General features: G+C 34.6%; 1 protein-coding gene across 3 annotated transcripts in view; it reads left to right on the top strand.

Annotated features, from left to right (window-relative positions):
* GPATCH2 (G-patch domain containing 2) overlaps positions 1 to 27,970 on the top strand; it is a 129,296-nt gene that overhangs the window by 89,639 nt on the left and 11,687 nt on the right. For 2 of the 3 annotated variants that reach the window (XM_054062218.1, XM_054062219.1), the window contains exons 6-9: positions 1,684 to 1,748; positions 4,390 to 4,429; positions 6,542 to 6,612; positions 23,396 to 23,478. In XM_054062218.1, the coding sequence (XP_053918193.1) occupies positions 1,684 to 1,748; positions 4,390 to 4,429; positions 6,542 to 6,612; positions 23,396 to 23,478 (259 nt within the window). Of the gene's footprint in view, positions 1 to 1,683; positions 1,749 to 4,389; positions 4,540 to 6,541; positions 6,613 to 23,395; positions 23,479 to 27,970 lie in introns of those variants that run through there. The other variant, XR_008449089.1, reaches the window with a different exon arrangement.

Consider the following 27,970-nt stretch of genomic DNA (forward strand, 5'->3'; position numbering starts at 1 on the left):
ATGAACCCCTAACAAAGCATGACATAGGCACAGTCGGCTTTTCTTATAGCCACAGTGTAGAAAATGGATTACTATATTCCAGGGATACTCACTGGAATAGCATGAAAACCTCATTTTGAGATTAATGTAGGATGTAGTTCTCAAGAGCTGAGCTACATGTTTACCTATAGTGTTAAAGTAACAGTTTAGTTATTAATCGTAAAATTTGGAAATTACATATTAAAATACTTGTTTGTATTTCTAGGTCTGTCTTTGTGAACTAACATTTCTTGCTCTTATTAGGTGAACTATGACATTACAAAAATAATATTTGGTCACTGTTTTATTATCGTGTAGCTATGTAAGGCCTCAATAAGTCTAGTAAAACAGTAAATTCTAAATGCAGATAAAGCACTAGGTGCTGTTCTCCCACATAGCTGCCATGATTTTCTCTACTAGAGTTTTATATGTTTGCATAGGTATTTCTGTGGTAAAGTATCACCAATTGTTTTCAGTCACCACCAGCCAGAAAAATGACCAGGCTTTGGGGGTTCTCAATTCTGCCTTGAGTGACATCATTCTTCAGGTCAAAGAAACAGATTTTGGTCAAATACTTTAACCACATGTGGCTTGCAACTTATTCAGTGAGTGTTCTTTGGAGGTTTTCCAGTTGCGGGAGCTCCAACTGCCCTGGCTTCTCTCCAGCATGAGACCAGATGAATAGTAATATTTTTCTTTAGAAGCTGAATGCATTGTTCTTTTAATAAAGAATAGGCTACTTTGATCTGTGAATCTTCTGCTTATGCACTTTTGGCAAGCCTGAGCCATATAAATGAATTGTCATTTAATTTTTGAGGTCTCCTTTCAAAACTGAGAGAACATCTGACTTCATCGCTGCTTCTGGTCACCTACTGACCATAAAACCGTCTCCAAGGAACTGAAAATTTCTTCCTGTATTCTTTCCAACAGGAGTAGTTTGCCTTTTGCTCTGGTTCTTCAAGCATGAGTTGCTTGACCACGTTCGACCATGGTGGCCTCTTACTCTTCTGTGTTTACCAATATGCACAGGCAGTCAAATTAAGCAGATTCTAAAAATAAAAATAAAGTTGTTTGAACGCATTCCTGAGCAATACCAGAATATCATCATCTGCAGAAGTCTGCATGTACTATCATGCATTCTTAATATTGTTCTTAAATTGAGCATATTATGTATATGAGGACATGGCAAAGTGTGGTAAAAATTATTTCATCTTTGCTTTCTGTCACACATCAGCTTGAATTTCAAAAGTTTTGCGGTGGGATACAAAGGTTCAAGGTGTTTTTTAATAAGTTTATTACTGTATCATCCATAAATCAAGGTATTATGTTGAATATGATTTTCAAAACATCTAACTTTAATATTTCAGAGATAAAGTGCTTAGTGGACTCTTCAAAAGTAACTTAGGCTCCTGACATCTATAAATGTCTGACACCTGACATCCAATCAGAATTACACATAAAGCATTTTAATAACTCTTGTATGGTACTTTCTGCACTCTGACTTTACTTAAAAATTGCAAATATTGCTGATTACATTTACTATATTTAGTGTACTGTCCCTATTTTAGTTTTACTATTAGTGATGTGTTTTCTTAATAAGCAATCACTGTGTGTGTTTGCTGCCTTGTTATTCAAAGACTTTTTTTCCTACTATTTTTCCATTAGATTACTCCAGGACCAGGCGGTAGCAGGAAAACAGTTCACTTGTCCCAAGATTCTCTTCACCATGAGTAAGTATCAGTGATGGGAGTTATAACTTATTATTATTGTTTGCTTTATAGTAATACCTCTGTCCCAAAGCCGCATTTTGCAACTGTACAAACATGTGATAAAAGAACCTTTGCTCAGTTACATAATGATCTTTATTTAATAATAATATTTATAATCCTTAGTAATTAATTTTACATTTCTTAATGAAACATGAAGCTCAGTGGTTTGTAAATGTGTTTTTATTAACTTGCTAAGTATATGCTTTCCTAAAACAAAACACTTTTTTAAGGCTGGATACCACATACAGGTTGTTTAAAAAGACCTGCTTTGTTTTTCTCCAAAGGGAAATTCAGAAATGCCAAATTTGAATATATGATGTACCATATGAAGAAGAAAGTTGTAAGTTCCACAAAAAGACATTGGATTAATTGTTTGGACACATGTAAATAGAAAATATCATTCAGTTCATTTAGTTACTCCATTGTGCCATTACTGTAAACTAATTCTGTTCAGATGACATTAGCAACATTATTTTTTGGTTATCTCTTGAGTAAAAGATAACATTTTCCTATATTGTCCAGATCAGAAATCTAAAATGCAGACATAGATGATTAGGAAATAATATATTTGGGAGTACATTTATATGTTCCAACTGCTACTAGCTATGGCATCCAAAGGTTAAAGAAACACTTGCCAAAGCACCTGTACTACAAACATATTCTCAGTACCAGCTACTGATCCACTTCTGTGTAGCAGTATCCACCCCATAACTTGCTAATGTTGTGGTTTCATAAATTATTTCTGACCTAAAGTAATTCAACTGATACTTTACAGTTTTTACGTTTGTTTATTTTATTAAAGGAAACAAATAATACTGTAAGTGAATGGACAAAATTATAAAAACCAGTATGATGTGAATATGATGTTCTTATTACAAGAGGTCTTATTCTTTGTGAAGGGTTTTTTAATGTCTAAATATGATATACTTTCAAATTACTTTGATATGTTTTCTCAGTAGAAATACATTTTACTAGTAGTTTAGTTTGCAATCCACTAGTTTGCCACAAACCAGCAGAGTTTATGTGGAAGGATACCGCAGTTTGCTGCTCCTCCTTGAACATTTGCTGTTGACACTGGTCTATGTGGAATTCAGACCTAACCCATTATACTTCTTATTCTAAACAGCTTCTGTATGTTTGTGAACTTATTTGTTGGGTCATTTGCAAATGTGATGTTTTTTCTTTTCATCCACTGCCAGCATCAAAGTTGTGCGTGCATGAAATCCCCGTTTTCCTCAGATTTTTAGCTGTTTGGTGCAGGTGATAAAAGTTTCATGCCCAAAATATATAAATGTCTACTAATTTTTATCTTAAAGTATACTTTTAACATTATTGCTGTCATTCTTCTGTCATTTCCAACTCCTTTTCCTTAATCACCCTTAAAGTAGAAAAAGGAGTTAGCAGTATGCAGGTTTCAGAGACAGCTGGTCTTATATTCATTATGAGAGGCTGACTGCTCATCAGCAAACTCACAAAAAGTGAGTGACCAGAAGCCACAAAACTCCTGGATTTGTGACTAAAAAAAAGTAATCTAGACAGAACAATTCCATGGAATTTGCTTCTTCTCTCTATATTAAAGAAAGTAAAAATTTTAGTGTCATCTTGTGGTTACTGTGGGGAAAGAAAAAAAAGTAGAGTAAACAGTATTGAATGTAACTACTGCAGAAAAAGCGTGACTGGGTTAAGCTTATAATCTTTGGTTACAGTTCTCAAGGAACTCACAAGCATAATAGTAGATAATGTGATGGGGATTTTCTGCAACATTGTAATGGATAGAATTATTCTATCCTTTGTCAAAAAACTGTTGCTTTCTTTGATATAATTATTATGTAGGTACTATATGTAATTTCAGATCCCCTTTGTTTTAATTCTGTTTTCCTTCTCCTTTTTAATTATGTAAGTATCAAGGTTTGCCCCAGGTTTCAATGATGCTTACTACAGCTATATTCAGATGTTAATTCAGTTATATTTGATCATAGAGTGTATGCAAACCAGAAATAATATGCTTATTAATGCTATTGAAGGAAAAGCCACATTGTGAGTTCTTGTTCCTGCATGTCTGTGTCATAGTCAAAGTTTACTCCCTTTTGAAATAAGGCTGATAACAGTCAAAACTGTGTAGTTGTGTAGAGAAATGAAGTCACTGAGTTTATGGAGTTTGAATTGCATTTTAGATTCAACTCAGACCTCAGTTTGTGAAACGATACATAAACAACTACCAATTAGTCTATAGTACTTAAAAATCTTTAGAGTGATAATCACTAATAAGTAACACTTTATTGCTAAATATGGAACTAGTTTTATTTATAGCATATACTTTACAGTATATTAAAATACTATTATTCATGTATTATTTTAGCCAAAATATAATAACCTATAGAGTCAATAGCTACTCAGAAGTGAAGTCTATGCTGCATTCTTTCAAAACTGTTTACAGACTTAAAGAGTTCAATAAAAATATCCCATTAAAATAAAGCATAGCCAAAGGCTGTATTTTCCTGGCAGACAATAAAATCCCCAAAAGCACGCACAGACTGGTCATATGACAGCATGTGCTTTGTTAGTTATATTGTTAAACCTCTCTTTTCTTTTTCTCCCACAGCCACTGGTTTAGCCCTGGGGCTAGGAAGGAACATAGCCAGGTAAGAACTCCTTTGATCAACAACAGTTTACTTGAGATGTATAAAAGAATTTAACTACCTGTACTCCAGAAGTAGTGGGCTAATGTTTGAAGAAGTTATAAAGAAAGCAGGTAAGATTTCATATTTTCTTTTAAGGAAACGTATTAACAGCAGTGCGTTTCCAAAAGTTCCTTAATTAGAAGCCTTTAATTAGGGACTTAATTCTAGTTAAGTATCTTTGAGTTTCAACAGGTTAAAAGTGTGATTATTTTTTTTAATGATTTTGTTAATCAGGATATCTCCAAGTATTGTGTTTCTCAAAATGCTGGAAAGCAAAACATTTGAGTCACAAAATGAAGAAATACAGAACAGTGACAGGAGTGGGCAGGCTTCTATAGAAAGATCTTCAATTCCGCTTTTCTGCATTTTATTATTTAAAAAGACCACATCAGCAAAAAAGGAACTGTCAAATCTCCATTATGGTGCAGGTATTGATGAAAATATCACACTAATTTGGCTGCTGAGCCCCTACAATCTAGGCCCTAGGAGGTCCAAGCCTAGAGATGTAGTTGAGGGAATGTGAAGACATGTTTAATATTTGATTACCAACATATTACTTATTTCTTTAGCTTGTCTTCAGACATGGAGTTATACCTTTTTTTGTGGATGGTAGTAAGGTCTAAACAGAATATGCTTTCCAAGAATGTTATAATGTGAAAATATGTCTGGTTTCATTTCATAAATATGTAGTGAATTTCCAACTACTCAGTAAAGGAAGCAGACTATGTCAGCAATGCATTGAAATTTTAGACTGAATTTGGATAGTATATTTTTAAAGTTGTTAAAAATTGATACAACACCGTTGATTTTATTAGTTCTGTGCCAATTGACTAGTACATTTATAAATTTAAATAGATTTGAAACTTCAAAGGGAAACAAGTTCTCTAGAATCTTTGGAGAGTCCATCTTAGGGTGATCCATAAAGAACACTTGTAGCTCCAGTAAGTGTATACTCCAGTATATACTGTTTCCTGCCCCTTTTCCTTCTTTTGAATTCCAAAGCAAGCTGAATCTCTAAAAGTTACATTACTTGCCCAAAATTGCCATAACAAACTTCCAACATGTCATGGTAAGCTGACTGACACTTAACATCTAAACAGGCAGCTTTATAAGATTCCCATTTCACTCTTATTATTTTGTAACACATATCCTGGTAGAAGAAACACATTAAAATGAGTGTTTTAAATATGAGCATGCGTTTTCTTAATTAATCACGATAAAAAGTTCTCTTGAGTTAATCTTTATCCCTGAATTTTTTATGCTATAAGTAGTCAAATTTGCTAGATTAGAATGAGATTAGTGATTTATTTTAATTGGATTTTTTAATTTATTGGTTTTCTCACTTAACAAAGGGGTTAACTGAAGACGTACTGCTTACTTCTTAAAAAATATCTAAGCTTAAAGCAACAGTACAGAAATTTCCATGCTGAGAAATCCATTAACCTAAATCATTCATACTGGCAATATCCATTCAGCATGGAATGTGAAAAATGTCTGCTTAGCTGGCTATATGTGAAGCTAATGTCATCAAATAATATGGGTGCTACTGGCACATAATGGGTTGGGTTTCTTTAGGCAAGTAAAAAAAATGAGAATGATGGTGCAATGCAATTATGACAATTTTGACAGCCTATAAAACTCACTAAATTTGTGGAGATCCATAGTGTTTCACTATTGGTTTACTACTTTCTCTTTTAATTAATTTCTGGAGTTGAAGTTGTTGTGTTAGAACACAAGTGATTAACTAGCCAGATTTTAAGTCTTATAAGTGATCTGTATTTTTACATGCTATAACTACAATAGACTTATCAGCCAGATAATATTGATAACAGTAAGACTGTTCTCCTTAGCTTGATCACTAAGTAGATACACGTTGTTACTAATGTCATGCTGATAAAAATTTGGGCTACATTTAAATATGAATTGTAAGTGCTCCAATTTTTTTGATGATAAGGAAATGTATCAGAATATCAGATTGCCTTTTAAAACCAGATTGCAACATATTTTATTTTCAGGGTAATATTTCTAAAATGCAAATAAAGACATTATTTGTCTGAACATTTTTTTTAACAGCTTCAACTCTTGCGAGACAACCGATCAGAGAGAGGACACAAGAAGAACAGCTCTGTAAAAACAGCTAGCCGGTATGTTTAATGCTGCAGTTGTCATTAATTAATATTGTTTATGAATTTGTTGTTTTCTTAACTCCCAAATTTTTATTTAAGAAATGACACCATTCTTTTGAGTTATTTTCAGAGGTCTTCTGGTTTTTTGTTATTTTCTTTAAAAATTTCTTTTACGTGGCATAATCTTTGCCTAAAATATGGATATAAGATTTTATTGGTGGCTATATCCAACTACATTTACTAAACTTAATCTCTTTAGTAAACATCAGAATTAAATGGAAGCCAAAGTAGAGTTTGTGCTTCTGGCATGTGTGTAAAATTTACTATTATGATTTCATGCTTTTGAAATCAAGAAGATAACTCAAATGCTGTAACACTTAAATTGTTCTTTTATTATATTTCAACAATAAAAATTTAATTGTGAAGATTTTATTAAAAACAAATCTAGATCAGTCCTCCAATACAAAAAATTTGACACTGAACTGATGGGCTGTAGTATAGGAGTCTGTTCCTAGACAGTTTATGTATAATACCTGCTGAATCTATTCTGCCAAATAATTATTTTAATGCTACTATTTTTTAAAATGAGAAACTACAGAAATGTTTCCCTTACTAAGTATGCCACCTTACACAATTTTTATGTTATTCTATAAAGATGGCCGTGTGCTATCTAATTAATTTTTCAAAAAGTTTTAATAGTTTGATGTCATCATGTAATGCTATGGGTTTGAGTGAGACAGTTGCCTTCCCGGCATTTGTCTTTCGGTATATATGTGGTCACTCTGAAATAACTTTTTAATATTGTTAAAAAGTTGCTTTGATGAATCCCTGGAAAGGAACACCAATACTTCTTTCAAAAATATGCATATTAAATATGAATAATTGAGTACAAGTCCTCGTTACATGCTCTAAAACATTGATTATGCAAGTATTGGTCATTCATCTTCAGAAATAGTAGTTATCTTTGTCTATTAAACTTTTTATAGTAAGCCAGAAAATTTTTGAAAGTTTCTGCATGTGTTTTCTGGCAAGCACGCTTGAATCGTATTTTTGTTCAGAATTTTAGAATTAATTCACTTTCGATATGAACTTTCACCATAAATGCACTCTTACTATCAAGCTGCTTACATGAAATGAAGAGTGTAGAGGAAATATAGAGTGAGCAGTAAAAAACAGATTATTTTTAAAGTAATTTTTTAATTTTTTTATGCTGTAGCTATCTAAAATGGTGTCTGAGGAATTCAGAATTGTAACTTGTGTTTGTTATTCTGACCAGTAAAGCTCTTGTTAAGTCATTGCTACCTACACAGGCAGTTAGAATAGAGATTTATAGCACGGCATTAAATGCCTGAAGTGATTTTGGACCTCTCTTCATGTCCAATCAGCAGTACATTAGTAGACTGTTATCCCAATAAACATCTGGCAGGGTTGTGTTGAAGTGATAGGTGGCAAATCAAAGACTGAAGATTGACATTTTCCGTAAAATATCTGTAATGTTACAGTAAGACTTACATAAACCATTATTATGACCTACCTAAAGCCACAGTATATTACCATACTGTAATATCCTTTAAAACAGCCAAGTCACCTGCTGACATCACCTGGTACCATCATCTCTGTTTTCAAAGGCCTTTTCCTCCAGATGGAGTCAGGATATTTCAAAATTGTTATTTGTGCTTTTTCAAAAAAACACTCTTTTCTCCACCTACCACAGAAATTTCACTGTTAGTTCTATAACATGCCTTGAAGAGAAATTCTCAAGCTTCTGTGAAAAATATATTTTTAACAGGCCATCTGTTGTCTCAGAATATCAAGCCGTATACATCTTACTTACAAGACATATATTGAACAGCGTTGTTGCTGCATTTTAGCTGCTGAAAATAAGAATTAAATTTGCACAAACATTTGTGCATTTTTTTCAGGCCAATAGCATTTCTGGTGACTACTTTTTTCCTATAGTTTAAGTATTCTATAACCTAATATTTTGCTTTTTATCAAAAGCTGTAACAACCAAAACAGAGATTGAATTTCAGATAGATAGGAGCAACACATGACAAATACGTAGTTCATCTCCTATGTTCATAGTACTTGTCCTCATTCAATTCAAGACAGTTGCTCCAGTATTCTCTTCCATACAAATGAAATTCATGGTAAGAACATCTGTCAGATTTTTCTGTAATTTTGAGGGCTGATTTTGTTATGACTTAATTTTAAATTATTACTTCTACCAAAAGGGTTAATCTCAGTTTCATCAGACAATAGAGAGAAGCAAAATGTTTCTGCTTACAAGAGACCTATAGAAGTTAGTGGTTCAGTGGCAAATGTTGTTCACAGAATCAGTAAGGTGGTGAACATCACCTTAGTTGCAAATGTGCATCTTCATTACTGCATATGAAATCTTAAAATAGAATCTGTCATTTACATTTTTGCATGTGCCAAAATACTTTAAGATCCAGTAAACTACAATGATACCAATCAAATGTCACAAGCTTAAGTCACACAATTAAGTAACATTCTAGTAAATTTTTCATTATTTCAATATACGACGTGCATATGCAGTTAAATCTTCTGTTGAATGTTTGTTGAAGTGTTTACTCCCACCTGAAAGTCTGAGGCTTTCTAAAATTTACTCTAAATTACTTCTTGCATGTGTTAAACTTCTAGAGTCAACACATCAGGGTAGTTCAGATGGGTGACCCCCTTGAAAAAGAGGTGTAACCCTATACTATGTTGCTGTTTGTTGCTGAATGCAGTGATAGAACAGCAGCAGTGAATAAGTATTGGAAATGCTATAAAATTATTGTACTCATGCAGAATACAGTTTAATCTGCTTTTATTGCAAGACTGAATTTCTTTTGAGTCTTTCTTTGGATCTTTTTTACACGACTGTATTTCTTGTTATGAGACTGTCCTTTTTGTTTGCTGTTCTGAAAGACCTTTTTTCCTGCTTTTATATATATATATGAGATACTTGTATGCACAGACATTTTTCTATGCTTGCTTTGACTTTTCATACCCCATTTGGATGACTGAACATAGTTCCTGTCTCAGCATGTAGACAATGTGTAAATACCCATATTACACTAGATCAGTGATTTGTGGAATAATTTACTCTGTAAATACATTGGAAAGGTGTGGAGCTCTAAAGCATGGCAGTGATCTGCAGCTGTCTCTTTGCAGCAGTACTTTCTGGCTGAGCTTTACTGTACTGGATTGCTTGTATTAGCTTTCTTCTGTCAAAATTAATAATAATGAGCCAATCCTATATAAACTAACACAAACTTTTACTAGTGGCAAGATAATTAGATTGTTGAGAACTGTTGATATGGCTACTGATGAACCAAATGTTAAGGAGGGGAGCAGTCCTGCTCCACAAAACTTGGAACCCAAATAGATGATATTATGCTGATACAGTTCAACACACCTAATCTTCTGTGTTTGACACATTTAAATAGGTGTATTCAATTATGCTACCTTTACACATAAGATTTAATCGACAAACATGTAGCTTTCCCATCAGTTATTTAAATTACATAAACAGTACTAAATAAAACAGGCTGAGAGAATTGGGGTTGTTCAGCCTGGAGAAGAGAAGGCTCAGAGGAGATCAGCGACCTTCCAGTACCTGATGGGAGCCTACAGGAAAGCTGGAGATGGACTGTTCATAACGGCTTGTGGGGATAGGACCGGGGGAACAGGTATAAACTGGAGAGGGACAGATTTAGACTAGACATTAGGAAGAATTTCTTCATTGTGAGAGTGGAGAGGCACTGGAACAGGCTGCCCAGGGAGGCTGTGGATGCCCCATCCCCGGAGGTGTTCAAGGCCAGGTTGGATGGGGCCTTGGGCAGCCTGATTTAGTAGGATGTCCCTGCCTATGGCAGGAGGGTTGGAGCAAGATGATCTTTAAGGTCCTTTCCAACCCTAACGATTCTACGATTCTAAAACTGGTCTAGAAATTCCCTTTATTTCTCCTGTATAGCCTTGAAAAAGTTCTCTGTTTACTTTATCTGTTTGCATTAGGACAGGAACAGTCCACCCCCCAATACAGCTATGCTGCCTGAAGGTGTTAATTATTCCAGCTACTTATTTTCATCCTCTACACTTTTGCCAGTAAAGAAGGGAGTTTGTCTGATTTTTTTTAATATTCTTCAGGCAAAAACCAGCCTGGTTAGCTCAACTCACCTATTTAAATTAAATTTTGTACAAACCATATTAGAGAGTATTCACATGATTTCTTCCTCCGGCAGAACTGTGGAGATGGTAATCTCCAGCAGATGTGTGATAACGAATAGCTTGGGATAGTAATGCCTTCATCTGGCTGAGTTGTTAGCAGACCAAATGTATGTCTGTAGCCCGAGGCTGTGGGCAAACAATTGAACATGATTGAGTTATGGTGAGTTAACAAGTTGCTCCTTGGCAGCTGCACTGCCATAGCTGATCGTGCACTTATTGTTTGCCTGCTCCCATCATGAGGTAAAACACATTTCCTTAAGTCAGCTCGGTAAAATTTTATAAAAATAAGTTCTACCGTAAGAAGATTCCCCAAGGCTAAGAGATTCATTTGGTCAGCTATGGAGATGGCTTTGAGCAGTATTTTGCTGAGCTGCTATGGCATGATTTTGAACGTGTGATCATATTGTTAAATATATACGGGAGCTCCACCACACAACTGTCTGCCTGTCTCTTAATATTTAATGTGTTTATCCTTGCAATATGTAATGAAGCTGGGAGTACTTTTATCCTCATTTGACAGAATAACCAGAATGCTTAAGCAACTTAATATTTTGCCTTTGGTCAGACAGTCAATGCCATAACTAGTTAATTTATATTGTAATCTAGAAATAACAGAATTGCAGATTGTGAAAACAGCGGACTAGTGAGTATGTTAAATTTGTATAATTATTTCCTGTACTATACATAATGGTCATGTATTTCTTTTGCAGTGTGTTTCTGTTAAATAGTGTCAATTATATTATCAAAATACTTATTTTTTTCTTATTTTACTCTAAGTAGAATTTAACACATGCATGAATTGAGAAATTTAAAAGAAAATAATACCAGAACTTCTGCTGCTTACCAATTTTTTTGGTCATACCTTGATAATTCTATGCTAACTTTCCACACTCAAATGCTCCCTCAGAGATCTTTAAAAGAAAAAAAGCTGTTTGTAAATCTTACACAGTTCAGTCCTGGCTTGAAAGAAGGCTAAGTCATACTCATAAAAATGATTACAAGGTGGAGGGGAATTATGCATGTCAGGCTTAACTAGCTAACTGATGCTGTGTTAACAATCTAGTCAATGTAGTGGCAGCTTTGGACGAAGTTGTTAGCCACTTCTTGTGACTGCAAAGTAGACCACAGCTTGAGGCAGAAGCAGTACCTTGATATTTCTTTAAAAAACAGCAGGAGCCACCTACTCAGCCAGTACTATAGTGTGAAATGAAGACTGTGTGCCAGTTGTCCAGTGATCACCTGTTGCTGCTCTATTTTAAGCTGGCAAGGAGTCTTCAAAGTCTTCTCCTGCTGTGGTGAACAGCACAGGCTGCAACACAAGTCTTCATGTGTGTGGAGGAGTCTGGTGCTGCAGCCTCCCAGGTGATCTAAATTCCCCATTTGTGACAAAGAGATATTCAGGAAAGCCGACTATGGAAGTAGTATGAGAAGGGTTATGTAAAGGAAAATAATCTACATGATGATGTGTGAATAAAAACCCAGAACATTAATCGTAACTTCCCCATGCTTTCTGCTACTGTCTCTTTCCCTCCTTTCTCTAGTTGTTCTCAGTTTGTTTTAAATATATGTTTTGTGTTGGTGCAAGAAGATGACTCTCAAGTATTTTCACTTTTTCTAATGAACAGTGTTCTGTATTAATTTGTATTTGAAGAAAGCTCCTAAGAGAAAAAGGAGTGCTTTTCAAAAGTGTATTATTGCTTTGGTTAGAAATATGACTTCCTGTCTTTCACAGTTTGGAAGGTGAGCCCCTGTTTGTACATTTGTATAGCACTTGTTCATTTTTGTCTGTTGATATGGATCATAGTACTTTTTTACACAAATGTGACTAATAGCACTACAGCTGCTCTTTATTTGATCTTCTAAAGAGACAAAGATGTGCAAGGATTCTGTCTGCTCCCTCTTTCCCACCGTGTCATCTGTTGTTTGGGAAAGAGTCCTAATTTGCAGCAGATACAAAACTATTTGTCGAGTTGCAGGTTTGCCAAAAATAAATGAAACCATTAATTACTACATTTTTTGAGCAGCTGTTAATGGATTGGGATAAGAAAACTGTACATTAGACTACTGGTTAATTACAAGAACTGTAATTGTTTAATGTGACTTTTGCGGATTGAAATTATAATACCAGAGGAGGTAAATTCAACCAGTTTTTTAAAATTATACATGAAAACATGCACATATTTACACAGCAGTAAAGCTAAGGAATGCATAGCTGTTTTCCTAGATAATTCACTTTTGCAATCCCACATACGTGTATTCCCAACAAAAATAGTTTAAAAGAAAGTAAAATTTAAACATGCCTTTCAATTCAAGCGTAAAATTATTAAAGGTAGTAAGTTAATATCTTGTAACCCCTGAGCTAATAATGCAGGAGATTCAGATATAACATGAAAGCCAAATGTGTTTACATCATTAGAAATTAACAACTAAGCAGTTTTATCTCCACTTTGGAGTGCCATGAAGCAGTAACTGTACCGTTATGATTGGTATTAATAATATTTGCAGTTGAAGATTAAATTATGTGAATGTTTGAGGACACATTGCTTTCCTCCCTTGCTGTCACCCTGAGGGACAACATTATTCCATCAGTTTGGTATTTTTCTTCTCTGGGAAGAATAAAAGATGGTGCTATTTTGAAAGAGGGCATTTCCTGGTTGAGTTTTCTGTACCATGGCCTTATTTTTAAGGTCCCCAAAAGATTTTTCATTTGAGGGAGGGGGGCAGGGCAACAACAGTTAGATTGTTATTTCAAAATATTGCCAGTATGTGATGCTTTAATTTTATCAAAATCTTCAAACCTCAGTAATGGTTCATGGATTGATTTAATGTATCCATTGATTGAATGAACATGAGTCACTAAGTTTTCTAAAAGTATCATGTTTTAACTCAGCTTACATGAGAACATTTGCAAAAGTAGCAAAAATTTTGAAGAGACCATGTTCTGGTTTGAAAATACGTTTTCCCATAAGATCTAAGCAGTTTCATTGCATCATTAATGCAAAACTAATTAAGTACAAAACCACAGGATTAATTTTGTTGTTATTGCACTAAAATCTAGTATACTTTCTAATATTATACATTAAGAAACTACTGATTGATACTGAAAATTTGTCATTTAAAATTGAATTCCAGGTACATGTGAATATGTTAGCCAATAGTAAGTCAATTAATCCTGATTTAAATATATATATAATGAAAAATCAGACAACCTCTAGGAATTATGTACTTCTGGATCCTCCTAGTGCACCATCTGGATTGAATTTTCCCCTGAATGAACAGATAAAAAATTTCGTACTTTCAAGTACCTGAATGTTAGCACATAGTATTCTTGTTTCTCATGCTCAACTGCATTAGACTCTCTCTCTTTTTTTTTTTTTTTGTTCAAGTTTGTGCTCCAAAGCTCAGGTTTTGCTTGTATCAGCATACTTGTTAAAATGCTAATGGCTTAAGAATAAAGTTAGTTTTAGTTTCAGAGGTGTGAAGACTATTCCTGCTGTTTAAGATCTGAGCAGGAGGTGTGCACAGTAACTGTAATTCCACTAACTATTTCATAGAACCATTAAGGTTGGAAAAGACCACTAAAATCATCAAGTCCAACCATCAGCCCCACACCATCATGCCTTTGAAACCGCATCCTGAACACGGTTTTTGAACATCTCCAGGGATGGTGACTCCGCCTTAAGCTATTATTAAGCAACTTTGTATTCTAAAGAGGCCATTTTGCCATTTTCTGTTGTTACTGTAAATTAGTCTGTGGGACTTTTACATTGAGTTCCTACTAAGCTTGGAGGGATCCCTGAATCTTATATATACAAAGCAGCATCCACTGACACACATTCACTAAAATTCTGAGGCATAGGCATACTGATTTCTATCCAGACTCTGGTTTTCTGTAAAGTTGAGAAAAAGCTTAGAAGAAAATTTGAGTAGATCAATTAGGTAGAATTTTCGTGTTTATTTTCTTTGCTGATAGTTTGGAATTTTGATGATTTATTGTAATAGTTCTGGAAACTAATGTTCAGTAACTGTCTTGGCCAAAAGGAAGAAGAAGTCACTATTCAGCATCCTCATTTTTTAATTTGGGTAATTTCTAAAAGTAAAGGATTTTGACTATGATGCTAGTGTTAGAAGTAATTTAACCTAACTCTGTATGAGTGTAATCCAGAACTATGTAGGCAGGATATGTTTTTGAAAGTCTTTTCAAAAAAACAAAATACATTTGTCCTGCACTGACTTTGTTTAGCGAATATCCTATTAAGAAACAAATATGTGTCCAAAAAAAGCTGGGAGAAGTTTAGCCAAGTCAGTTATCGGTCCTGTGGAAGTAGCTGTTCAAGCCCATTATTGTTGCTAAGGTCATAAAGATATTTTCTATATCACTTCAGAGGTGGAACAGGACCTGCATCTTTTAGATATCCACAATGTTGTCATAAGACAAAGAAAAAAAAAATATTTGCATTAGAATTTTGGAAAAAATACTGTCCTGTAACAGGGTTGTATTCTGTTATGCAACCTATTCTCTAACTACCTTTCACCATTTCACACATATGAGCATTATTTGTTTTTATCAGATGTTGCTTGACATAAAACAATATTAGAACTTGCTATCAAACATATTTAGAAATATTCTGAATTAATATAAAATTTATATTCTGAATTAATATAAATATTCATTTCCTTTCTTGAAAATGTGAAATCATGTCATTTGTTGAAGATAACTGTAGGGTTTAGCTATTAAATTTTTAACAGAAGTAGATTTTTGGGGTTTTTTTCCCTCAGTGTTCCTTGGTGACTTGTTTGTACACCAAGATATTGGTTTGGATTTGCCTTTGTGTAATTCATATACTTTTGATCAATTCCAACTCATGCCCAATTATATTACACTAAATTAACATAATTCAACAGATGTTGATATTTAAATGTTTTCTGGCATTCACATCTTGGACAGCTGTCTTAGAGCTTGGGGAAAAGGCAAACATTTAGAGTTAAATGCTGAACATATGCTTAAATTACTAATTAGAAACAAGAAAAAACAGTGCATTATCCTTTCTGAGGGCACTAGGCCTCTACTACAGAATTTTTTTCTAGAGGCTCAATCCACAAATAAAGTACTTAAGTGACTTGTTTAGGTGTCAAAGATATGTAGTGATGTAATTTTTTTTTCTATTGTATTTGCTAAAATTATGCCAATGTGGAGTTGAGTGTGTAGATGTGTGGAGTTCGGGAAAATTTAGGACTTCTGTGTCTGAATGACGTTTAGAAGTGCTGAAAAAGATAACAAAAAGGAACATATTAGGATATAGTATTAGGTGGTGAGATAATCTGATGACGCCAGAGGAATGTTGTATTCTTCTCATAGTAGAATTGCACTGGGATTTTCCATAATACAGTTGTGTCACCCTTATGTTCAAAGTTATGTTGTGAGCAGACTGACATAGTATGAAAAGAGTTTGATAAAGTTGCATGTTTTTTTCATATCTGTTTAAGATTTAATAAAAGGAAAATTAAGTGTGTGGCACTTGTGGTTAATAAAATAGTTTTTGCACTTATGAAGGCAGAGAAAGCAGTCTGTTATATAGATGATGTCCTTCTTTAGACAGATCCTAAGAAAAGCTTTACTGTTTGTAAAAGGCCTGGGGGAATCAAGTGTGGAACTGATTTCACCTGAATAATGCTTAAGAAAAGTGATACCAAGAAGAAATATATAATTGTCTTCATAAGTATTAAAAAAATTATATATATGCTGCTTAAGCATTGTATTTCACTATTCTGTAGCCAGTTCCTTAGCACTAAATGGAAAGATTCTGTGAAGACTTCTAATGTATTTTGTGGACAAGATTAGTTTGCAACAGTCTTGATCTACCACTCCTAACCAAGACAGAAAGCCTTTCAACACTGTCAACACTCTGGTGTTGGAAGAGGTGGGGGTGATTCTTGCTACAACCCCCAGAAAGTTAGCACAAGTGACTGTGTATGAATTTGTGAATTATTTCACATGTTAAAAACAAAATCAAGAAAACAAGACTTTTAAGTTTCCTGGAATCTGGATATGGCCTGATACTGCAAGTCATCAGTGCTGCTTTCATGGATTCCATAAAAGCCATGAAATCCTTCTAATTCACTTAGCGAGATTGATGGAAGTAGAGCAGAACTCACATGCAACCTAAGGTCTTGGTATCCCATTATCAAAAGTATTTTTTTCTGGAAAACAGATTGAAGTGAGGAACTGCCATGAGGAATGCAGCTGTCACAGGCTTGGCGTAGAGCGTGGTGGGTCTTGGTGTTTATTACACTGCCTGGATTGCCTTCAGGGATATATTCATGTGATATGTTTTTAAGACAAATAGCAAATAGATTTCAGGCATTGATTTGACATAAAGTCAGGTATATTTGTACTCACTGAGGTTTATCTCAGATGTTCTTAGCAAAACATTACTGGATTGTTCTTCAAGATTGCACTCTACCATTATACTAAGGTGTGAAGTCCAAATCTTCCTTGTTAAAGCAACTGTTTTGTTCACTTTTATCTGTTGTGATCTGTTCCTCAGAAACGTTGACCTCAAAGTAGTGTCCTGTGCATCTACTGGAAGTGCACATGACTATACATATTTTAGAGAGTGAAAGAACCTGAGTACCTTCTTCAGAATGGAAAAGGAGCCATCACTTTCTAATTGTCGACAGGGCACATGCACTACTGCACATTACTTTTCACTGGGTGTTTGAAATGGAGACTAGAGGCTGTGTCCATGTTTTGGGCAAGCTGTGTGCTACAGGGGAGAGAGGAAATCTTTCATTATTAAACTCCATGGTCATTGTTTTCCATACAGTTTTCCTGAAAAACAAACATGCCTTGCATATTTCGCTGTAATAATATAAACTCGTCGTGCATCTTTTCTGTGCCTATATTGAGATACATGCCAGAGGTAAATATTAGAAGCATTTTTTTATGCTTAGATAATACAGAAGAGTCTTCACAGATGTACAGCACCAATTGCCTACTACTTGTATTTGACATGATACCTTTTTATTAAGTCCATGCTTCTGGAGACTCAGTCAAATGGAAGTGTAGATGTTTGTGTTTGTCTTATGTAACTAGCTAGTAGTGTGAGTCAACATTTGTAAATACACCTGTAACAGTTTTTTAATGGTATTTACTCCTAAACTGATCACAAACTGTTCCATGGACTCTCTTGGATGACCATGGATGCTCTTAAGGCTACTGTCTGCAACTTGTGGAGTTTTAGAAAGGTACAGTAAGAGTTAAAGTTCACCCAGACTGTCTTATTTAAACAGTGCTAATGAATGCACTTACACTGACCACCAAATACAATAGTATTTTTATTTTAAGCTCTGTAAGAGACGAGACAATCTGTAATACAGGTCCATTCATGTAAGGATAAGAGAACCATTTCTGTGATATTATTGTGTAAAAAGTACCTAAATAACATGAGGTTTGCTTTATTATTTGATTTTATAAAGTTGAGCTGTTCCACACATTCCATTTTTTTTAATCATTTTACTGGCTTACTTTTCTGCTATACGATTGTGAGGTTTGGATCTTTTTTTTTTTTCAATTTTAACTCCTGCTGTGAACATTGGTTCCTACTCAACTTTAGTTTATAAGAAATTGTCCAGTTATTTCAAGCTTAAAGTGAGTCATGGTCCTCACTGCATTCTCTCTTCAGTCATATTCATATCTATTTTGTATCTATATTTTAAGACTGACAGTTTCAATTAGATTTCCCCTTCAAAATAATCCTCTCAAGTCCCTTCTAAAATGCAAACTAGTCAACTCTTGCCTTATTATAATGTCTGGTGAAAGAAGTTCACTTATAAGTTTTTATCAAGCCTCTCCATCGGCTGAAGCATTCAGTGGTGATAAACTTGCAGAGTTCTACAGCCATCTGCAGGAATGCATTGATACTGTGGCAGAACTGTGTGTCACTATTTACTGTGGATTTGTTCCTTGCGTGAGGGAGATGCTAATTGGAATATAATGTATTGATCATTGCCAATTCATCTAATTGTGATACAGAAATCAGGTGTCTTGAGAATGTTATTGCATCGTAATAGTATGCAGCCTAGGATTTTTCCAAGTTAGAGTACAGATATGTAATAAATACTGTTAAAGAAAAATTACACTCTTCCGTATCTGCCTTTGTTAGTAATCAGTTCTTTTGTGCGTTTTTGACATAAGCAGAGCATAAACCATCACTTCTGTTACTTACAAGTATTCTTAGCAATGTCATGGTGTTGTCTGGTAAATAGTTTGACAGTAAATATACTAAAGAACAAAATTAGGTTTGCCTTCAACGATGTTGTAACCATTGGCACAATTACAGTGCACCAATGAAAGCAGCTGCACTGATATCAAATAAAGATTGCAGCTCACAGAGAAAGTGACAGCTGCTCGCAGCAGACAGACAGAGTAAAGTGATCAACAGACATGTTGTTACAATGAGACACATAAAATAAAAATGCAAACATTTTGCATTTAATACAGTAGTAACCAGAATTCCCCTACGTGATATGACAGTCTCACTAGTTTAGACCATTGTACTAGTACATATAAGGCTGCTTGCTCTATAACACTGTCTCCATTGTGTCTTTCTGAAGAAGCTGTGGAACAATTAATGCATATGAATAGTTTTATTTTAATTTGAGGGAGAAGAGGGAGTTTGCATTTTGGTGGGATTTTGGCTTTTTATTTTGTTACACATGGAATGATGGTGATTACAGAAGTATGTAGCAAATCAGTGAGCTAGAATTCATGTTCAGGAGTACCCACTGTCCTACTCCCATGTTATTGTATTAACCTCAGTGACTGGACTGGTGAACTTAGAACTTCGGTAGTTGCAGAAGTGATAACTGCTAGTGAAAGAGTTGTTTGTGTGCTGAGTTCCTCAGAAGGTGGATTGCAAGACATGCAGCTGTCGTTTACTCTACAGAAGAGATGGTTTTTGAGGCAGTATAACCAAATGGTCCATTGACTGCAAAGGTTAGGGTGCATAAAAATCTGATATAGGCTATTACAAATGTCTTGGAGAAGTGAGTATGTGTAACTGCAGAAAAAGTACTCATCAAAATATTTGCTTATTGAGCTATGAAAATTACAGAAAAAGAGGTTGTGTTGTGCAGGCATGGATAGAAATGTTTGAGGAGTTTGAGGAGACAATTCTAGGCTTGTTGTTGTAGTTCAGGGCAATTATCTTGAAGAAAGAAATGGTAGGGAGACTGCAGCTATTTAAGGAGATAAAATTTGTTTGAGTGAGTGTTTGTCACAAGACTGTATAGGTGCTTGTGAACTGCTTTACATGCCATTGCCTCTATAAAAGTATTTGCTGTATCAAAAGTACTTTTTATTATGTTTATTTTTTATTATTTCAATAGCTTTTTGTTGTTATTGCCTTTCCCAGTCCGTCTTTGGTTTTGAGGCTCTTATTTACCACGTAGAAAGGAGACTCTAAACACTGAGCAAGATGAACAATGAATAAAAATTGACAGTGGCTTTTCCAGTGCTTTTGTTTAATACATTGAGGCACGACACAACAACAACAAAAAAATCCTGGCATGCTAGTGTAAGTTCACACCAGCCTGGCTTTTGCAGCCCTCTTATTTCCCTCTGCCACAACTTTGCCGCTGCTGTGACACTTGCAGGCCTGCTCGGCCCTGGTGCAGCTGATGCCCTGTCCATGCTCATATTTTTCTTATTGACAGTGAGTGTTCTTGCCAAACGCCAGGGACCATAGTCACATCTGTTTGTCTCCCAAGCTTGTCTGAGGCTGCTTGGGAACACTTTTTATCCAGAGGGCAGCTTTAACTAGGCCTAATACTCTGAAAAGCCTCTATTTGTAAATGCATACAATGAGGCGACAAGTTCCTGTTGTCTTTCCTTAAAAATTATTCCATTTGACACTGCTTGCTCCAGTCCCTGTCACCAGCACATCAAAAGCCAAGTTTTCAGGCAAGGTGGTCTTAACAAGTTTTATTTTTTCACTAATAAAATGCCTAGCTTCCCTTCAGAGCACTATTTATAAATGATAGCTGGAAGCAAGCTAGGGATAAGTAGAGAGAAGTCAGGCAAATAGCTTTCTTTCCTTCTGTAATCCATGCTCTCCTGATTTAATGCTAAGAAACATAATGCTGAACTTAGCCTGATTGAGGGTCAGAGTTCTCCCTACTTTATAATACTCCCATTACAAGCATTTCAAAACGTACTGTGCAGCTTCAGAATAGTACTTATTTTGTCTAACCTGCCAGTTTCAGAATGGTGATAGTTCTTGTCTGTTCCTCTTAATTCCTCTTAAGAAAGAAAAAAATTTGTTTTGCTGTGATCTACATTGACAGTGCCTACCAAATGTTAAGAGATCTGGCAAAAGTAAATGCTGCTTTAGAACCATAAGTTAGCTTAATGTTTGATGTTAGTGGCCATAAAACTGGCTTTGACAAAGCTTAATCGGTGCTCTAGCATATTGTTATTTATTTGCAGCATACGGAATTTTCAACAGCAACAAAGAAATACCCACTCTCACCTTGGCTGGTGATCAGGTTGTTGTGCTCGGCAAAGGCGAATGATTCATTTATGCTGAAGGAACAAGGCTGCCTTTCAGACATTCATTGATTTTAAATTAAAAAGTAACTGCTATGTTCTACATGAAGGGTGACAACAATAACAAAGTAGTCCTTACTTAGTGTTATTTGTTGCAACTCCATTGGTGTGCCTGGAGGAAAAGTGGGGAGACCCCCAGTACCATAATCTTACAGATCAATAATCTAGATATCTCAATGTAGTGTAACAGATAATCAATTCTGGGTAAAATAACTCAAATGCTGCTAGCTGTTACTGCTGTATCTCAGGTCTTCAGGTTCAATTGCTTGACTTTATTAATTTTTATCTTGCATCCTACTTGCATTCCTGAAGACTTTCTTTCTTTTTCGTTTGGAAGAGAAAATGAAGACTTGCACACTATTTAACATATAGTGTATCACACAACTTATTCTGCATGTTTAATATCAGTGTTATATACATCTCCAAAATACTTTTTCTGTAATATTTTCCCCTTATTTTATTTAAATATCAATGTTCTTTATTGTACAGTGAATTATGAAGGGGCTACCTCTCTTGATTTGTTTCTAAATTTAGATTTGAAATTCATCACTGTGTTAATATACTAGTTCAGTTGTGTTTGGTTTCTGGATGTTAAATTTAGGTGCAACTTCAACTTAGAAGAATTGCAAGGAAAACATCTCTTTTAAAACAAAGAGACATAAGTGCTGAAATAAAGGTTCACTAGGTGAAATTAGAGTGCACTTCTGTATGAAGCAAATTTCTTGGACTATTTTGCTGTTTAAGTAAAACAGTGTAGTAGCTGTTAATTTAATGTGTCTTTTTAAAAGAAGTATGCACAGGATTCTACTTTGTCTTCTTTTTCATCAAGGTGGTGTTGTGATTCTTTTATGTTATTGAGCAGGTCTAATGTCTGTCAATATTATTTGACCATTTGTTATTATTTAGAAGCAGCACAGCTTGAAGAAGTTTATAATTGCAGTAAAGAATGCCACATAGCCACACTAAAACCAGATCCTGTGAGTGACAGGGTGTTACTATGTCACAGGAGACTATTAGATGCAATTCTTAGCTTGGAATTTTATCAAAATTCACTACTTTTCTGTGGTAAGAATCACAGTTCTCAGTAACAGTTATGGAAACATATTAAAATTGTAAAGTTTAGAAATTCCTTCGTTTTCCCCATTTCTTTTCTAGTTCTTAAAAAAAATACCAGCTACATGTATTCTATTCTACAGGCATTGCACATTACTTTCAGAAAAGTAACAGTTACAGCTGTCCTTTAAGATTATATTCCAAAATTCAGTCTTTTGAAATTCCAAATTTAGCCTTTGTTGTGGTACCTGACTTCTAAAAGCTGGCTTTAATGCGAAAAGATTCCTTGTTTCCCATCCTCTGCAGCTCCACTAGTTGTCCAGTCTCCAAGGGTAAGCACACCAGATACTGTGCTGCAGTGTTACCATCCTCACAACTGGCTGGTGAATTAGAGAGGACAGATTGGTGTGCTACAATTTATTCCACGTATCTTTGAAGAGTTTACTCTGTCCTGTTTTCTCATTCATTCTTCATCTTACCTTAAAAAAAAATTTATAATACATTTCATGTAATAAATGTTGTTCTGACAGTCAGGCATTACTAGCCAATTGATAACCTACCAACAGTATTGTGATCTCTTTAGATAATTAATCTTAGCTATTTTGCTGTCAGGAGCAACAGTGGTTTTGTTTTATGTTGAGCTAGAAAGATTGCCAGTTTTGAAAATTAAAAAGCATGCCCTTTATATTATTCATTCCAGTAACAATTTATGATGCTGCATTTAGATACTGAGCGCTTGTCAACAAACATAATTATGCTCCGATATAAACAAGATTGGTGGCTTGACTGTGCAGCTTCATCTTGGTTGAGAATGTTTTGATATAGGTTCTGATTCTACAAGCTGTGTATTTATGTGGCAGTTTTCTTCCTTTGTTAATGGTTTTCTCCTATAATTACTTGCAGACAAACCAGTGTGCATTTAGGATCATTGTGCATGGGAGACATCAAACGGAGAAGGAAAGCTGCTCCCCTGCCAGGACCCACAGGTAACCAATTTCTCTGGGACGTAACACAAAACACAAGGTGTTAAATCTCTAAATACAAAGTAGTAGGTCAGTGACCTGAAGAAATGCTTGATAAATTCAGTAACTTTCCATGTAACTTCAGATAAATACTATTCTTTTTTGTTTATAGAGATTGAGAAATAAAAAGACGCTTAATTCTCTCTCAAACATTTCCAATTTCTAAACCATAGTAGCACAGCACTTCTTTAAGGCGTATAAATCTTTTTTCATATACTGAGAGTCATAGGCAGTAACGATTACTGCTTAAGTGTGTTCAAGCACTGCAAGGTAGAAGATACAAGGTATCTTTTTTCTGTGACAAATGCATATGAATACTATAGATATTCTGCAAAATAAAGATAGAATGTGAATTCTTGAGCAAACGAAAGTGTGGCAATGGGGCTGTGAAACAGCTTTAAAATTAGTGCTCTCTGTTAAATAGGAAGTGCTTGCAAGCACATTTCTGAAAGATTTTTACAGATTCGAGGTCACAACATGCATTGGGTGCATTTTGCTGATGTCACAGGTGTGAAATGACTTTTTCAATACTTAGCAGTGATTTATAGGACTCTCATCAGTTTGTTGTATTAATTATATATGAGCATACTGGAAGGATTAGATTGTGTGTGTATGCCTGTGTGAGGATTTTTATATATTGCTAATATGGAAATCTGGATTGTATGTCCTAGCCATATATCAATTACTATAGCAACATATGCAACACATACAGTTCTTCAAGTATATTCTAAATAGAAGTCCTTAGAGAAGCCTAATATTCGTATTCCAACTGAATTCTCCCTCCTGAAACTTCATTTCAAACCTCAGTGGCAGAAACAGAGCAAGAATAATATTAACAATGTTATTAAAGCACCTTAGTGACAGCAGTATGGAAAAAGAGAATGTATGGGTCAGCTTCTAAGACTCTGAACATATGTGAAATGAGAAAGAAAAATACTTAATGGCTGAAGAGAGAATAATATAATTATTTCTACAAGGTGATTTTCACTTCACAACTTTCAAGTACTAGAGGATGTCATTTTGTACTGAGAGTGTATGAAGTATTTTATTATTCATTTTACCTTGGGCTTTCACCGTTCTGTATTTTATTTTAAAAGCAGACTCCTCTGTGTAACTTTGCAAAGCCAATATTTTGATACTAAGGCAAATATATTATATGATTATTCAATATTCTATATCTATATATTCATAATTTTAGAGATAGTTTTGCTCCAAAAAATTACCTTTACACAGAGAATGACAGAGAATAATGGTGGATATCACCAGCTATCATATGAGGTACCTTTTAACCAGTGTGTGGGGTTTTATCTGTTCAGGTGCATGGTAATATTTTGAATTTTGTTCTGGGCAGGAGGACGATTGAGAATTTTTTCTCTGGTCTTATAGTTTTTTCTTTCTGCATTTTATCATTGTGAATTTTTAAGCAAATAGAAACTTAGTGTAAAATTGTACGTATGTGTAGGTAGTGTATAACACTATAAGTTATTAAAGTTTTCTCAAAGGCTAACTTTCCCACTGCTAAATTACTGTTTATCCATCACAGGCCTTGTTTTTTTGTCTCTGCCAGTATTTCATACCATTTTATGACAGAAGTTTCTATTAGAATGGCAATACCTTTGGAAATTTTGATTAAAATGGAATTTCATTATTTGATTATTCTCCTTACAGTAGTTTTAGTTAGAAATTGTAAACTTTTTTTCTTGAAAGAAAGAAAGCACAAAAGTTATATTCTTATGTGAACAAAAATTGGAAATGAAAAGAAGCAGTCTATTAATAATTGCCCATATTTAGCCTCATAGTGAAACCTGAAAGGTTGCTCATCATTGAGTCATTAACTGCAAATATCTTCCTGACCAGTATGTGCTGTGAATCAGCAAAGTTTCTCCTAATGTGAGCCAATCCATTGAAAAGTGTTTTCAGAATTCTCATCTGCAGTTTTTGAATAAATTACATTTATAAATTAATTCTTGTAAAACTCTGCATAGTGTTGAAAATGATCATTTATGTGTTTAAGTTCAGTAGTACTGAAGAGAATGACTGATGATCCTAATGAAGTGTCGAAATATGTTCTCTGGTTTCGAGTCACACAAGGGTAGCACCTGCTACTTTCAGACACCTTACAAAGCCATAACTTTTGTAGCAAGCACTGTTATTGGTTAAACATTTATTAATTGTGACAAGAACACCCAATTTATTTCAGTACTCCAGCTTATTTACTGCTCTTTCACCTTTGTATTTTGTATTGAAAAAGTAAAATGAATATTGATAGAGTTAGATATTGATTTCTAAATTTATAGCCTGTTCTCAGCCTGGAGTCAAAGTCACATACCAATAGGTTTGTGTGTATTAGTAACAAAGGATATGTATTTACTTGTACAGCAAAGAGAAACTATTGAAGCAAGAAAGTTTGAGCAGTATGGAGCATTTTGTAGTTTCAAAAATGTCATTTGTAAAGGTGAAGAAAAGATGCGTTGAATGCAGTGAAGAAAATGGGAGATAATATAGGTAGGGATTGTTAGGAGCTGACAATACTGAGACAGGAGTGTCCTATTCTGCTTTTTTACTAAGATAAATTTTCTGGTTTGTGGATGCTTGTTATACCCCCATCTATGTGTTACTGAACCTAGATAGTTAATCAGTTTATTAACTAAAAAAAATACTAGTAAAAAATGTTTACTTCCTATGATTTCTTTTAAGAATTAGGTGTTGTACATGATAAATATCTACTTTTTTTCACAGCTTCTTCCATGAATCCAATATTATTTCAGTGATTCTAGTCACAATTGAGACCAGGTTGCTCTCAATGACTTTATGCCCTCCCTTTCTACCTGAGTGGTAGAGCTGTTTCATATGACAACCTGACATGGTTTTTTTGCAGCAATACAGTGCCCTGAAGATTGTATAAAAACCTCTTAGACAAACTAATACATTAGCATGGAAAAAGCCTTACCGAAACTGGGTCCGGTATTAATGAAAATAACACAACAACAACAACAAAAACAACAAACCCAAACAAACAGAAAGAATTTCTATACAAGGGAAAGGACATTCTCTGCAAAGTAAGACTTGCATTGGGAATGTTTACAGTAATTTTCACCTATTTGAAGTCTCATATCAAACCAGTAGATGGTACAGAATTTAGTTGCTGTATTCATACACTGAATATGAATTTATCCTAATTCCTTTCCTATTGATTTGGTCTTCCGTACATGCTTTTTTTTTAATAAGAAACCTGTACAGCTTTGAAATGTTAGAAATAATCGAATTCTGCTTCACATCTGCAGAATGTTAATAACAATTTACAGAATGAAGAAAATATGATTGAGAATGACAAGAGTTAAGTTTTATTTCTTTGCCTTGTAAGTAGGCATTTAATTCTGTTTGAAAATAATGTTTTTGCTCTGATGTTTACATACCATGATTTACAGCTTGGAGCAATGGTAGAAACCTACAAAAACTAGTTTTAAAAAGAGAAAGTTATTCTGTAATTAAAATACAGAGAAGGTGCATATAAAGTATCTAAATTATTGCACGTGTTATGGGTACTTTAATACTTACATTTTGCAAAAGCAAATTTCAGATGTCATTTTCTTTATCTAGTTGTCACGTTGCATGCTACACTTCAGGCTGGTAGTGATTGAAATGACCAAATTAAAAGTCTTGGTTTAAAGAATGTGTTTTAATGAAAAATATGACAGATTCTTAATTACAGCAGAAATACTGAGCACTGCTATAATGCTTTCATGACTCACTTTAACAAGGTAATCAAAAGGGTACATGTTTTCATTCCTTTTTAAAAATTGCCAACAGAACAGCTAAGCAAACTATTTTGCTGATGCTTAGTATGTCAGTGATTAAAAATCAGACCTGAATATCTGCAGTACCAAAATGATGATTTGAAAAAGATTGTGATTATGCTTGAATAACAGAGGTGGCTAAGGCTAAGTTTGTGGTGAAGGTCAACTTAGAGAGATGGTTGCAGTGAAAGGGGAGACTTTTTGTGTACTTGGATGAACTGGCAGTAAATTTCCAAAACTCTAGATGAGCTACCATAAGCCTACTTTCTTTTTATCTTGGTTCACTGCTTTTCCATCCACTAAATGTACAACTCCAGAAATCCCTTTTTGCAGGACCATACAATGTCGGCATGTGTTGTGAACAGTTTCCCTTGTTACATTGTGCCATTTCTTGTCCTTAGTCACTAAAGTCCTTTCCGCTGTAAACAGCATATCTGCTTGATTGTCTGGCCTATGAATACTCTTTTTTGTTTGGTTGGTTTCTGCAGCAATTTACATTTTTCTTTTTTTCTCCTACCATATTATCTCACTAAGTCAGTTCAAAAGTTAAAAGATCACTGAATGCCATCCAGTATTGGAAACTGCTTGTCCTTCCAGAGCAAAAGACTTTCCATGTTGAGCTTGAGGTCATTGGTTGAGGCAGAGCCCCCTTACATATG

The sequence above is a fragment of the Cuculus canorus genome, chromosome 3 (assembly GCF_017976375.1).
Source record: "Cuculus canorus isolate bCucCan1 chromosome 3, bCucCan1.pri, whole genome shotgun sequence".
In the NCBI taxonomy this organism is placed as follows: Eukaryota; Metazoa; Chordata; class Aves; order Cuculiformes; family Cuculidae; genus Cuculus; species Cuculus canorus.